The 11779-nt window shown below is 46.1% G+C and overlaps 1 protein-coding gene across 1 annotated transcript; it reads right to left on the bottom strand.

Moving 5' to 3' along the window:
- Nucleotides 1–229: 229 nt before the first annotated feature.
- On the bottom strand, nucleotides 230–5009 carry KLHL38 (kelch like family member 38). The gene is made up of 3 exons (XM_050314098.1): nucleotides 3654–5009; nucleotides 2205–2310; nucleotides 230–729 (listed from the first exon to the last, which is right to left on the bottom strand). The coding sequence occupies exons 1-3, from the start codon at nucleotides 4998–5000 to the stop codon at nucleotides 443–445; spliced, it is 1740 nt and encodes a 579-aa protein (XP_050170055.1). The 5' UTR covers nucleotides 5001–5009; the 3' UTR covers nucleotides 230–442.
- Between the last annotated feature and the right edge of the window lie 6770 nt (nucleotides 5010–11779).

The raw sequence follows: 11779 nt of genomic DNA, 5'->3' as shown, positions 1-11779 counted from the left end.
ACAGAAAGCTTGCTCAGCACCGAGCAGCAAAGGGCTGCTGAGGCAGCTGAGTTTGCATGCCAACAAAGGCAGGTTATCCAGATCTTACTTTCTCTGGAGATACCAGCATCCCTCTTCACTTTTCCTTTTACAATCTGTACAAGGCCAAATCCTGCACCACGTTCTTACCCCATATCTTTTTCATGTTTTCTATTGAAACGCTGGGTAAGGCCTCCAGATTGGACTCAGCAGCACCACAAGCAGTACCAGTCAGGTGAACAGGCACGAGCACAGAGCTTATGACCCTTCTGGCACAGGGTCTCGGAAGGACTAGCGCTGCTTGTGCCTTCAAAGTCAAGAGTTTGTGTGACCCCATAAGGATTCCCCATGTGCTCTCTGCAGACCGAGGCAGGTCCTTTCTGGGAAGGAAAGCACAAAATATCGAGGAAGTACCAAAGATTGTTTAGAGAAGGTTAGAACAGGGGACACACTGGAGTGTAAGGCATCCATGATCAAAGAGTTTGTGTGGCAGTTTTCCCTTTGGTGTCCATGTGTCAGTCTCTGGATCATAGCAGTCCAAGGAATCCAGGTCCTTGATGACATTGTCTGTGGTGAGGCATCGTCCTCCTGTGACATACAGCTTGTTCCTGATGACAGTGGCCCCATGATGCATGCGTCTGTCCTTCATGTCTGCACATTTAACAAACTTGTTGCCTTGTGTATCATAAGCAATGATTCTCCTGGTGTACCCTGAATGTAGAGCCAGAGGTGGAAAAGACAGATGGGAATTAGAGCTTATGGCCACAGAAGGAATGATATTTCCTGATAGTCTTCCATAAAACCTATTATACTGGTACATAATTTGTCAGAATTAAGATCTCTAAGCTAGGAAGTGATGATGTGTCATAGGAATGCCTATCTATCTTCCCTTCCTGTTTGTCCTCACCCTGTCTTGTAGCACTGTGGCAGCCAAGGCTCGATGAGCACCATAAGACCCATCAGATCAGGCAGCCAACCTGTCCAACACAGTTGGAGCTTGTAGTTACCTGCATGTGCCTTCAAACATCCCAAAATACTTCTTTTCACTCAACAGACTCCTAGAGCTTCACTTGGTAATAGAGAAACCTAAATGGCACATGATAAAGGGACAATAGTGCCTTGCTTGGAGTGTGGCTGTCTACTGAAAGGAGCTGGGTACTCAACAGCACAGTGCCACTGGTGTTTGCTCCACTCCCAAAGTTCACAGTGCCATATCTCTGCCAGCCACCATGCCAGTGACCCAGTGTACAGCTCTTCCACTGAGGGAATCTCACATCGGCTGAGAGGTAAGGGTTGGTAAAAGGGCCATTGACCTGGAGATGAAGATGTGGCAGCTTGGTACCCAGCAGTACCTTGCCCACAAGAGTGTGGTCTGAGGTAAGGATAATCTGCCACACAGGATAGTCTTGGACCTCTGGACTCAGCTCCCCTCTGTTCTTACTGCAAAGGGTAGCAGTGGCCTCCCCGTGAGGGGTGACACCACGTTTGAGTCCTGTGTGATTTGCGTTCAGTCCACTGCTTTGTCAAAGCTACTGTGTGTCTCATTTTCTCTTAAATAATCTAACACATGCTTCTTCTTGCCAGTCCGTGATCAGGGGAGCTGCATTAAGGACTGTAGAGAGTGAAACTACCAATGATGTAACACACCAAAGTGCCAGTGGGCAGAGGCTGGTCCTCAGGTTGAAAAAGACACTGAGAAGTTTCTTCTTTCCAAGTGTTTCACACCCTTTCACAACTACCCCCAGGAGGCAGCTACAGGACCAACCAACACCTCACAGACCTATAGCCCATCCATCCCAACAATTGTGGAAACTGCATTCCCTGTTCTCCCAAGAAGAGCAGACAGGGAGGACCAGGCTGTGAGTCAGCAGGGGTGGAGCAGGATCCCCATGCTCTTGGCATCCTTCGTTCTGCAGACCAGTAACTTGCATTGGCTTTTCCTCAGTTTCCCCCACCTGGGTCCTGCTACTTGGAGTAAGAAGGGGCCTCATGGAGAACCTATCTCTGCTTCCATTGCCATAAGACCCCGTAAGAGAAGTGGATGGAGTGTGGGCATGCTCTTCCTTTCTTTCCCAAGCTCCAGGTGCTTTTTGAGGGAGCACCCCTTCAAAACCCCCAGGAAGGCTGTGAAAACCCACAAGATCTGGGCAGGGGGAGGCAGAAGGAAGGTGAAACAGAGCTCTTACCACCTATGATGATAATCTGGTCTCCAATTGTGACAGCTGGCGCACAGACATTCTTCACCACTCTGGTCTCCATCCGAAACCATGTATTCCTGGAGACATGGTAAACCTGACAAAAAAAATAAAGATACACACACAGCTGTTTATGTTGCATTTCAACTGGCATTTGTAATTACAGAGGAACTTATGGGTTTTACTTTGCCCTAATAAATACAATCCTCTGGCTCAACGTCCTGGAAATCTGAGAATATACCCACTTCTTTTTTCCTAATATGTCTCCTTGGAAAGAATTCTAGCACATGCACTAAGGCAAAGTCTGTCTGCCATATACAAGCTTCTTGGCTGTAAATCTTTGCACTGCTATTAAATCACTGTGACTTGCTCTGCCGAAGTGCAAGCCCATTCATTACATTTAGCAGTTATTCTGTGTATTCCTGTCTTGGTTTTAGCAATTTCCTGGGCAAACAAACTTCACCTAGCTTTGCTGGCAGCCACCATATTTGCCCAGCTGCTGTATTTGTGCTGGTGACTGGCAAAAAGACTTAGAGGGGTATCTAAGTCATCAATTTATGTGAGAAAAAGAGCTGTTGCCAGATGATGATCATTCAGTCATCCATATCTGGGTGACACAAACATTTATGTCATATCATCCAGTTCTCAATATAGTAAATATCTCCAGGGCAACTCCCCATTAACAGATAAATACATTTCCTTCCCCCTGATAATCAAGCACCATTATAATCGCAAAGTATTGCTCATGTCCTGGTTGCCATCTTAGCTTGCAATGATTCTTCTTAGTTAAAGCACCTCAACCAGTAAAAAACGCTCACAGGGAAAAAAACATTACAATGTTACTAAAGCATCAAATCAGATAAGAAAAAATGTATGTATTTTTTCTTCTTAATAGAGTGTAACCGCTGAAAGCAGGCAGAGAGCCAGCAACATGTGGCAGGACCTGCATTTTTAACACAAGTGTTTATACGAAATGACTGTCAGTTTAAGTCCTGGCCCTTTGACGAGTGGGTATCTAATCGCTCTAATCATGGTGAGTGTTGGCGTTTGCTGCGAGCGAGCAGCGGCACAGCTGAGACCCCAGCTCGGCTGCCAAGGGGAAAGCACTGGCTTCGGCGATATTGGCTACAGGCATGAAGCTGGGCAACGGGGGCTGCTGCTGCCTGCCATAGCATCACCTGCAGCAGCCCTGGCCCTAGTGCTCACCAGAGGCACAGTTGACTGACAGCCAAAGAAATATCTCAGGGCTTGTGCCTGAAAAACGTTCAGAAGGGGAAAATGAAAGGGCTGCAATGGTCCTTGAAGCCATGTGCCAACTCAACCCGCTCCTTGCTGCAACTCACAATAAACTTTTCTAGGTGGTTTGATTTTCTCATGAGGGTGATAGACTGCTGAATACCTTAGAAGAAGTTTCCTGAGACAAGCAGGACTGATCATTACCTGGATCAGCCGAACAGGGTTTTGCATAATGTCTTCTCCCCCAAAGAGGTAGACCCTCTGATCTTTGGCAGCAACAGCAGGGTGAAGAACAGCAACAGGCATGTTTGCCATGCTCTCACAGGTGTTGTAGACGCTATCATATCTTTCCACAGAATTCAGGATTTCCTGGTTTTCGCCAATTCCACCAAATGATAAAATATAATTTTTATATGCCAGACTTCTGTGGGAGTAACGTGGAACTAACATGTGCTCAATCAACCTCCACTGATTGAGTTTGAGGGAGTAAATGTAAATATTACCACTGACCAGGTTTTTCTTGTTGCTAACAGGCATCCCTCCGAGCACGTAAATGTTGCTGTGTAAACTCACTGCAGAGGCTTTGTACAGGCGCATGGGAAGTTTGGCCAGGCTCAGCCACTGGTTCGTCTTGTCATCATAGAGCAGGACATCCCTTGTCTGCTGACTGTCCTTCCTGCCACCAATGATGATGAGGAACTCTTGGTTGGAGTACCGGCGAGGAACATGCATCATGGGTTTGATGTCAGGTGTGTTGGTGCTGTACAGGGAAAACATATGTCTCCAGGCTGACTCCAGGATGCTCCTGCAAGTGGGTGAGGACTGAACGAGTGAGTCATTGGCAATGAAGTGGAAGAGGAAAGTTGGATGGACGTACTGAAGCCGGACTTTCTTGAACAACTCTTGGATGTAGCCTTGTCGTGCCTGGAGGTCGTGCCGGACCCAGACCATCAGTGCCTCAAAGACCTGTTCCTCCTCCCCACAGAGTTCATCATCCCCAAGGTAATCGATGAGCTCCAAGGGACAAAGGTCCTTCAAGTCCTCAGAAGAGGCCACCACAGGAAAATATTTCAAAGCCATAGCCCTGGCTTTCTTATTCAGGCTTTGGCAGTTCAAGATTTTTGCCAGTCTAATCATGCTCAGACAATTCTCAGGAGTCAGCTTGTCTTGAAGGTAGGCAGAGCAGGCCTCAAACAGCTTGGTGTACTGCAGCATGGAGGCAGTCTCCAACAGGCACAGGACATTCTCATTGGATATAAGAATCTCCCCTGTGTAAACATAAAGGATAATCTGATCCAAAATGTTGGCATCGATGCCCTTCAGGATGACTTTAGCCTGGCGACTCTCTCTGAAGTCATTACAGAACATTGCCTTGAAGTATGGACTGCTGGAGGCCAGCACATTTCGGTGGCAGGGGATTTCAAAGCCCCCGGAACAGAGGGTAACATCAGTCAGCATCCCGCTCTGTCGCAGAGCATTCAGCTGCCTCAGCAGTTCGGAAGAGAAGTCCTGGTCTTTGAAGAGAAACTCTTCAGTGGATCCCTCCTCCATAGCAAAATAGGAGAGAGACGAATTCTGGACTTGGCAGAAAAAAACCCCAAATTTTTAGCAGCTTTTATTGAAATATCCAGCTCCAAGGGAACAAATCGGGACTTTGATGTTGCTCTAAATATCCATTCACTGTTACGCATAAAAATGGAACACGGGTTAAGCACAGTGGGAAAATAATAGAGAAGTCAGAAGGTCGCTAAGACCCTTTAAAATTTTCATAAAGTTATCAGATAGGTTGCAGCTCTGAGGTCAGCACTGCCTGCGTCCCTGGCAAGAAGCAAAAGCACTGAAGTTATCTCACTGATTTGGGATTAAAGCTGGATGGCTGAAGCAATTGGTTTGTTCATTTTAATCACATTGAATAAATGCACTTAGACATTTATTCACTATTTTAAAGTATTAGCAGTTTAGTAGCTTGCGCCTCTTTCCCCTAGAGTTAGTCACTCCCAAAGAATGCAAATCTGGCAGAGCTGAACTCTGCAGCAGGGCAAACGGAACCCTAGAGACTGGGAATCTGCATTAAAACCGTTATTTATTAACTTTACTTAGCTGTGGTTTTTTTTAATGTTAATCAGACACACAACGACTAAATTAAGTGCCAGGCAGAACAATATGATGAGTATCTACTGTCATGACTAACTGCTCAACCTGCAGTGGAACCGTAAGGTAGAAACGTTTACCTTCTGCCGTCCTTCACTGCATGCACTTACTCTCTGCCGCTTATTCTCTGCTGAGATTTTCCATAGCTAGAGCCTGGATAAAAACCCTATAAACCCACGGGACGTTTCTTTCAGTAGGTAGGGTGATTCATAGAGGGTGATTTCTGGACGTGTTTATTCTGAAGTCAGTTTTGCCGCTCCCGGGCGCTGTGCGCAGGAGCGGCGGGGCACTGTGCACATTCCAGCGCTAAGAATAGGAGCACACGGGCTGCTCGCTGTTATCACATGTGACGCCGCCGCTGCCTTTTGCAATGACCTGGCTGGTTCTGAGCATGCCCGAGTGGTGTTTTCTTGGCAAATGTTTACGTATAATAAATAGACACGGAGAGGAAAGTTCACTTATAAAAGTCCTGGCTGTCCATTTGGAAACAGCGGCAGGACCCTGTCCTAAAGTGCCTGGGAACTCTAGAAGGCTGTAAACAGTCTGCAATGCCTCGCGCTAGGTAATACCGCAGTTTCATGGAGAAGGGGGGAGAGAGAAGGGCTCCCTGGGACTCTGGTGGGACGGACCGTGTCTCCACCTTATGGAGAGATCTGGGGAGCATCAGCCCGTTGCAGTGTGGTGGGAGATGCTGATGCACTGGGACCCCTGCGTCCAGCACTGCTCCAAGGTGTACACGGAGAGCCCAACTACCATTGCCAAGCAAAAAATGAAGTTCACTCTTGGAGCAGTTTATCTTTCTGATGGTACTTGATAATTCATATAGAAAATACCAGGGTGTGGCCTTTTGGGTAAGGACCTCAGCTCTCTGAAATCCTTAGCAAAGGATGGCTCAAGCAGGTGGCTTGAGGAAGCTCGATGTTATGGGTGGGAGGACTGGAGCAGGTTGCTGCAGTGAGTGGGTCTCAAAGTGGCAAGTCCCAAGGTGGCACTGAGCTGCCCAGGGAAGACACCTTGATTGGGTCTCTGACTGCAGATGAACTAGGCATCTGACCTCCTTTTGCAGCCAGTGGGTTCCAGTCAATACAACTGAGTCTGACAAGTTATTCAGGTCACCAGTATGTACCACCTGTATTTGGGCAGGTGGACAGTCCTCCAGGCACTGCTGGGTGTCCACAAGTGCTCTGCTGCCTCAATCACATGAAGGTGTCCATATTTAACACTCCCATCATCTATGATGATGAGCCTAAATCCATCCTCAGGGCTGGGATCAGTCAAACACCTTGTGGCAGTGGAGAATCCTCCAGAACCCCGGCTGGTCCCCAGTGTGATGTGTCCCAGCTCTGTGCCAAGTTCCTGGGTGGTTCAAGACAAAAAGCATTGGCTACCCATGCCTGGATAACTAGATTGGGTCCCTCCTCTCTGATGAAATTTCTCCCTTTGTTCTGGGGTGGGATTCAATCCAAAATGTAATTTCTAGGCATTTCTACCACAGGGAAACACAAGGTTAAAGCAAAACTCCTTCTCATATTTTCAAAGCCAAAGCTCGCGGGTGAGTCATGTCTGCATCTGGTCACAGTGAGGCAGATGAGCAAAAATCATTGGGAGCCACAGTGCCCTTAAGTCAACCCCCATGCTGTGCTGGTGTTTGCAGTCTCCATATGCTCCTGCCATGGACCAGCAGATCATGGGGATGGGGGCAGCCTGTTCCTCTAAAAGCAGAAGTTTTGCATCACGGGCTGTGCTGTGGATGGCCTTTCCCAAAGGCTTTTCAGTGCAGCATAAAATATGGTGAAAAGCCTGAAAGCCAGGTAAAACCCTGAAGACCCAGAGCCATGCCACAGACAGGGTGGAGGCTTCCCACACAATCTATGTGTGTGTGTGTGTGTGTGTGCGTGTGTGCATGAATGGCCAGGCAAGATGGGAGAGGGGATGACCAGGAGCCACTGGACTTGACTCCTGCAGATGAGTCACTTCGAGGGTAAACATGGCAATGTGCAGCCTTTTCCCTCCCCTTAAGTAAAGAAACAACTTGAAGAATGATGTTGGGGCGCTGGGGAAAACGTGCCCTCCCCTCCCTACTCCCCGCCGCTGCCTCACCAGCTGGCCATGATCTTGCTATAAATATTTAGAGTGGCATTAAAAACCCAAAGGAGAATTTCTCTCTCTTCTTGTCCAGGGAACATTAGCTACCCAAACAAAACACCCTCTCGCTTTCTTTCTTGCTCTGTATGTATATGCTCTTGTTGTGGTCCATTTTGATGATTGATTTAAATTTATCTCTCTGTTCTGGCTCTAACTCTTTGCTGCCTGTTTAGTTCTGCCTTTTCCTGGCAGCGGTTGTGGATTATTTTTTTAACCCTTAAAGAAACAAATGATGATCTGACTTCACTAATGACACTGGCTTATGGGGTTGGGGAAGGGTAGGTGGGGTGTTCTTCTGCTTTACATAGTGATAAATGTGGCATTTATTTAGAAGATCCCAGGCTCGAGGGCTTTGCACAGTTATGCAAATTCCTGCTAACCCAGAGTACAGAATGTGCTGTTTAAATAGCTTATTGCTCTCGAGAGGGTTGCTTCTCCCTGCTGAGTCCCCACACAGGTCCCTGCCAATTTGGGGCCAGGGCTCCTGAGCAATGGAGCTCCTGCTTCCTGCTTTACGATTCTCTCTTCTTTTTTTCCCAGAGATTACTGTTTCAGACACATCTACAACCAAGTGGGCACATCAGCACTGCTTAGTTAGGATTTTCTATATAAATAAGCCAGAAATCATTTTTCATGGCATAGTCCAGAATAGTATGTCCCACTGCATGGGACATACATCAGCTCTGCAGAATGAGCCCTGATGAGAAGGTGGAGCCATTTCTGCTGTGGGACAGTCTAACTTGTCTGACAAAATCCGTTTCTGAATGAGTTCTTGAGGCAGCTTTCCAAGGATGGCATGCTATTGACTGAACCAGACCTGAGTGGTCTTTTTTGGGGAGAACAGAATTATTCATTATAATGGGAGTGGGATGTTGCACAGATCATAGTCTGGACTGAACAACATGTGCAAATGGGAAAGTGGGCTCCTTTGCAGGATATATGACCAGCAGCACTGTGGGATGTGATGCTGCAGGTCTCCCAAAACCCTTGATGGGCTGGAGCCATTGAGGGCTGTTAAAAAAAGTGACCCTTTACAACTGCTGTTGTACAAACTCTGTCCATGGCAGTTTCTAGAAAATTGAATGTCTACCAAAGAACACATGTGTTGCTGCAATGCTACATACTCATCCTTCTCCTTCTGTTCTTTCTCAAGAGTTTGGGGTCATTCAGTTTTGGAATTAGGATGACTGAACCTTTGATCTGACCCAGAGCAGCTTTTCATGTGTTAATGTAATGGGATGATGGATCATCTATTATCATGCACTAAGCAACAGAGTGGAAAAAAGATGTAATCTGATCGGCCAGTAGGCAGGTGCACAGAGAAGACTGGTGATGTCAGACAAATTCTAAAACTCACACACTGATCCTATTACAATTCAGGTGAAAATGAACAAATATGGATAAAGAAAAAGGACTGTTCCAGGCATTTACTTCACTGAGCTTATCCAGTGTTACATGTGCCGTCTCGATGACTACCAGCCCCCACAGTTATCAAGAGAGAGATCATCCCTTTCCCCAAATTTGCAGCCTAAGTTGACAGGGGACAAGAAAAAATATTCCTTATTATGGTCTTAATAAAACTGGGAGCGGAAACAAACCCCAGGATTAACATTCCTCGTTGTATAAAGAGACAATTACAGGGATCATAATTAATCAGATGCCATGAGTTGGTGAGAATGGGAAGAATGTTTCTCCAAGCACCAGTGGTGGTTGGTTGGGATGACAGCCTTCAGCCCAGGCTGGGAGTGCAGCCAGTGTGCCTGGGATGCTTGCATGCTCTGGCAGTGTGGAGCTTGGTTGGTGGGCACTGACCAGGGTAAGACGAGCACTTAACATAATTTTGCTTATTATAAGCTGGAGGGGTGAGAAATATGGGAGCAGAAAGAATGACTGATGCTTTGGGGAATTATTAGATTTATGTGTTGCATATTTACACATGCATGTAAATGTATATAATGAATATGTGCATTGAAAGAGTAAAGATATGTCTAAACTAGCAAAAAGACACAGTATGGATAGGGACCTTTCCATTCGATATGTACATCTGTCTCTCACCCAACTGACAACACCATCAGGAGATCTAACTATGAATGTGCAGGCTGGTTTTGGGCTCATCCTGGTACTTCCCAGTGAAGCAGCCTCCCTGAGTCCTGTCTGTGCTCAGGCAGAGCCCAGTGTGGATATAATATTTGCTGGATTGGGAAAACAGCCCTTTGACCCTGTCCTCTACCTCCCTGGTTGACCTCTCAGGTTCACTGAAGGCAATGAAACTCCCCAAGCTCGGAAATAGTGAAGATGATGTCTATTGTGAATATGGGGAATTGAGGGACAATCGTACTTGGCAATAACAGGAAGTCCTTTGTGTTACTTCAGGCACTTCCACACAGCACTGCCAGGAGTGCTCTCCTGCTCACAAATTCTCCTATCATCAGAGGAAGACTGTGTTGGGAAGCCCCTGGGAACTCACTTAGTGTAACCTCCTGCATATAGCAGCACTAACCTCAGCAGTTACGTTAGGTTGCTCAGGGACTTGTCCAGTTGAACTTCTGAAATCTTGAAAGATGGATATTTCACAACTTCTCTGCATCCCTGCTCCCATATGCCTGAAAGGAATTTCCTTTGCTGCAACTTGTGAATGCTGTCTCTCACCCACAGAAGAGTCTGCTAACTCCCTTCTGCTGCTGCTAGTTGCCAACCATCTGATCTTGTTCCTATTCTTTAAGTCCAGGTATCCATATGATCCTTCTCCCCATTCCTCTGTAACTATTATTGATTTTCTATCTAGCTCCTCAACAAACATGATTCACTGAATGCCCTATCACCACAGCTGTCATTCTCATTGGTATGATATTTAGTATTGTGCTAAGACTTATTTGAAGACTTGATTGAATCTGGGCTTGGTTTTGTAGGCGAGGTGACAGGCTACATCTATAGATACTGGTCTTGAAATCTGAACTTGAATTTTGAACCCCTGACTTAAACTTCTGGAGGCGTGTAAGTCTCTGTGTTTTACAGCATGGGAGTTACACAGCAACTTCCCAAGAGTCACTGCCATCACTATTTGTATTGTGTACAGATAGAGAGATAGAGCATGTAATTCAATAATGACTTTGCCCAATATACGTGGGTGTGAAGATGTGTGGGCTCCTGGCTTGGTTTCAGGCCAATCTCTGATTAAAGAGTAAAAGATTAGGATGAAAACAATAGCACTCTTCCTTCTTTTAGTCAGAATGACCTACCAGTGTTAATTAAAACAGTCTTCGGGTAAAAATAAATTTGGCTGCCAAAGTTATGTGCTTCACATTAAATAAGGACATAGCTGGCTTAAAGACTTCTGAGCTTCTAGGGGTTTCATAGAAACCACTCATATAGCTTTGGGCACTCTTGTTGCAATATTTTAAAACAAATCCTTTGCCCAAACCAGCTACTTCATGTGTGTTTCAAATACCTGTTGGCTTTTTCTTCAAACTACATCATTTGAGAATGGGTATCTGTCAGCTTATCTTGGACTGAACACACAGTGTGACCTCTGGAGGATAAAATATCACCAGGAACACTGGACACCGAAGTAGATTATTCATCTATCCTTTCTGTAGTCTCTGATTACAAAAAACCCATGGCAACAGCAACAAGAAGATATGTAGACCTTACATTGCTCTGCTCTTCCTGGGTCTGAATGTTAAAATGTCTCTGATTAAAGGCATTTAGGCATTCAGATTCAGGATTTCCCCCTGGTATTTTTAGGTGGCTAGAAATGTTGCCAAAGGAGGATCAGGGCTCTAAAATGCCAGAACATCCTGTGTGACACACTGATCATTGTTCTTCAAAGCCACCTGTCTTTCCCATCTCCCATTTATATTGCCCCATCTTGTAACTAGACAGCCATGTACTGCTGCTGTGACATTGATCCAAGCAGGGACAAACAGGTCCAGTGCTTCAGAAATACTGTTTTCAGTGGGAATTCGATGCCATCAGACATCCTACCTCTGAGGATCTAGGTGTGAAAGACCCTTCCCATTGCAGAGTGGTATACT

Source organism: Myiozetetes cayanensis, unplaced genomic scaffold, assembly GCF_022539395.1.
Source record: "Myiozetetes cayanensis isolate MyiCay16 unplaced genomic scaffold, myiCay2020 scf1, whole genome shotgun sequence".
NCBI classification, from domain to species: Eukaryota; Metazoa; Chordata; class Aves; order Passeriformes; family Tyrannidae; genus Myiozetetes; species Myiozetetes cayanensis.
The sequence above is the reverse complement of the archived record's forward strand: the minus strand, read 5'-3'. Positions and strand labels throughout refer to the sequence as shown.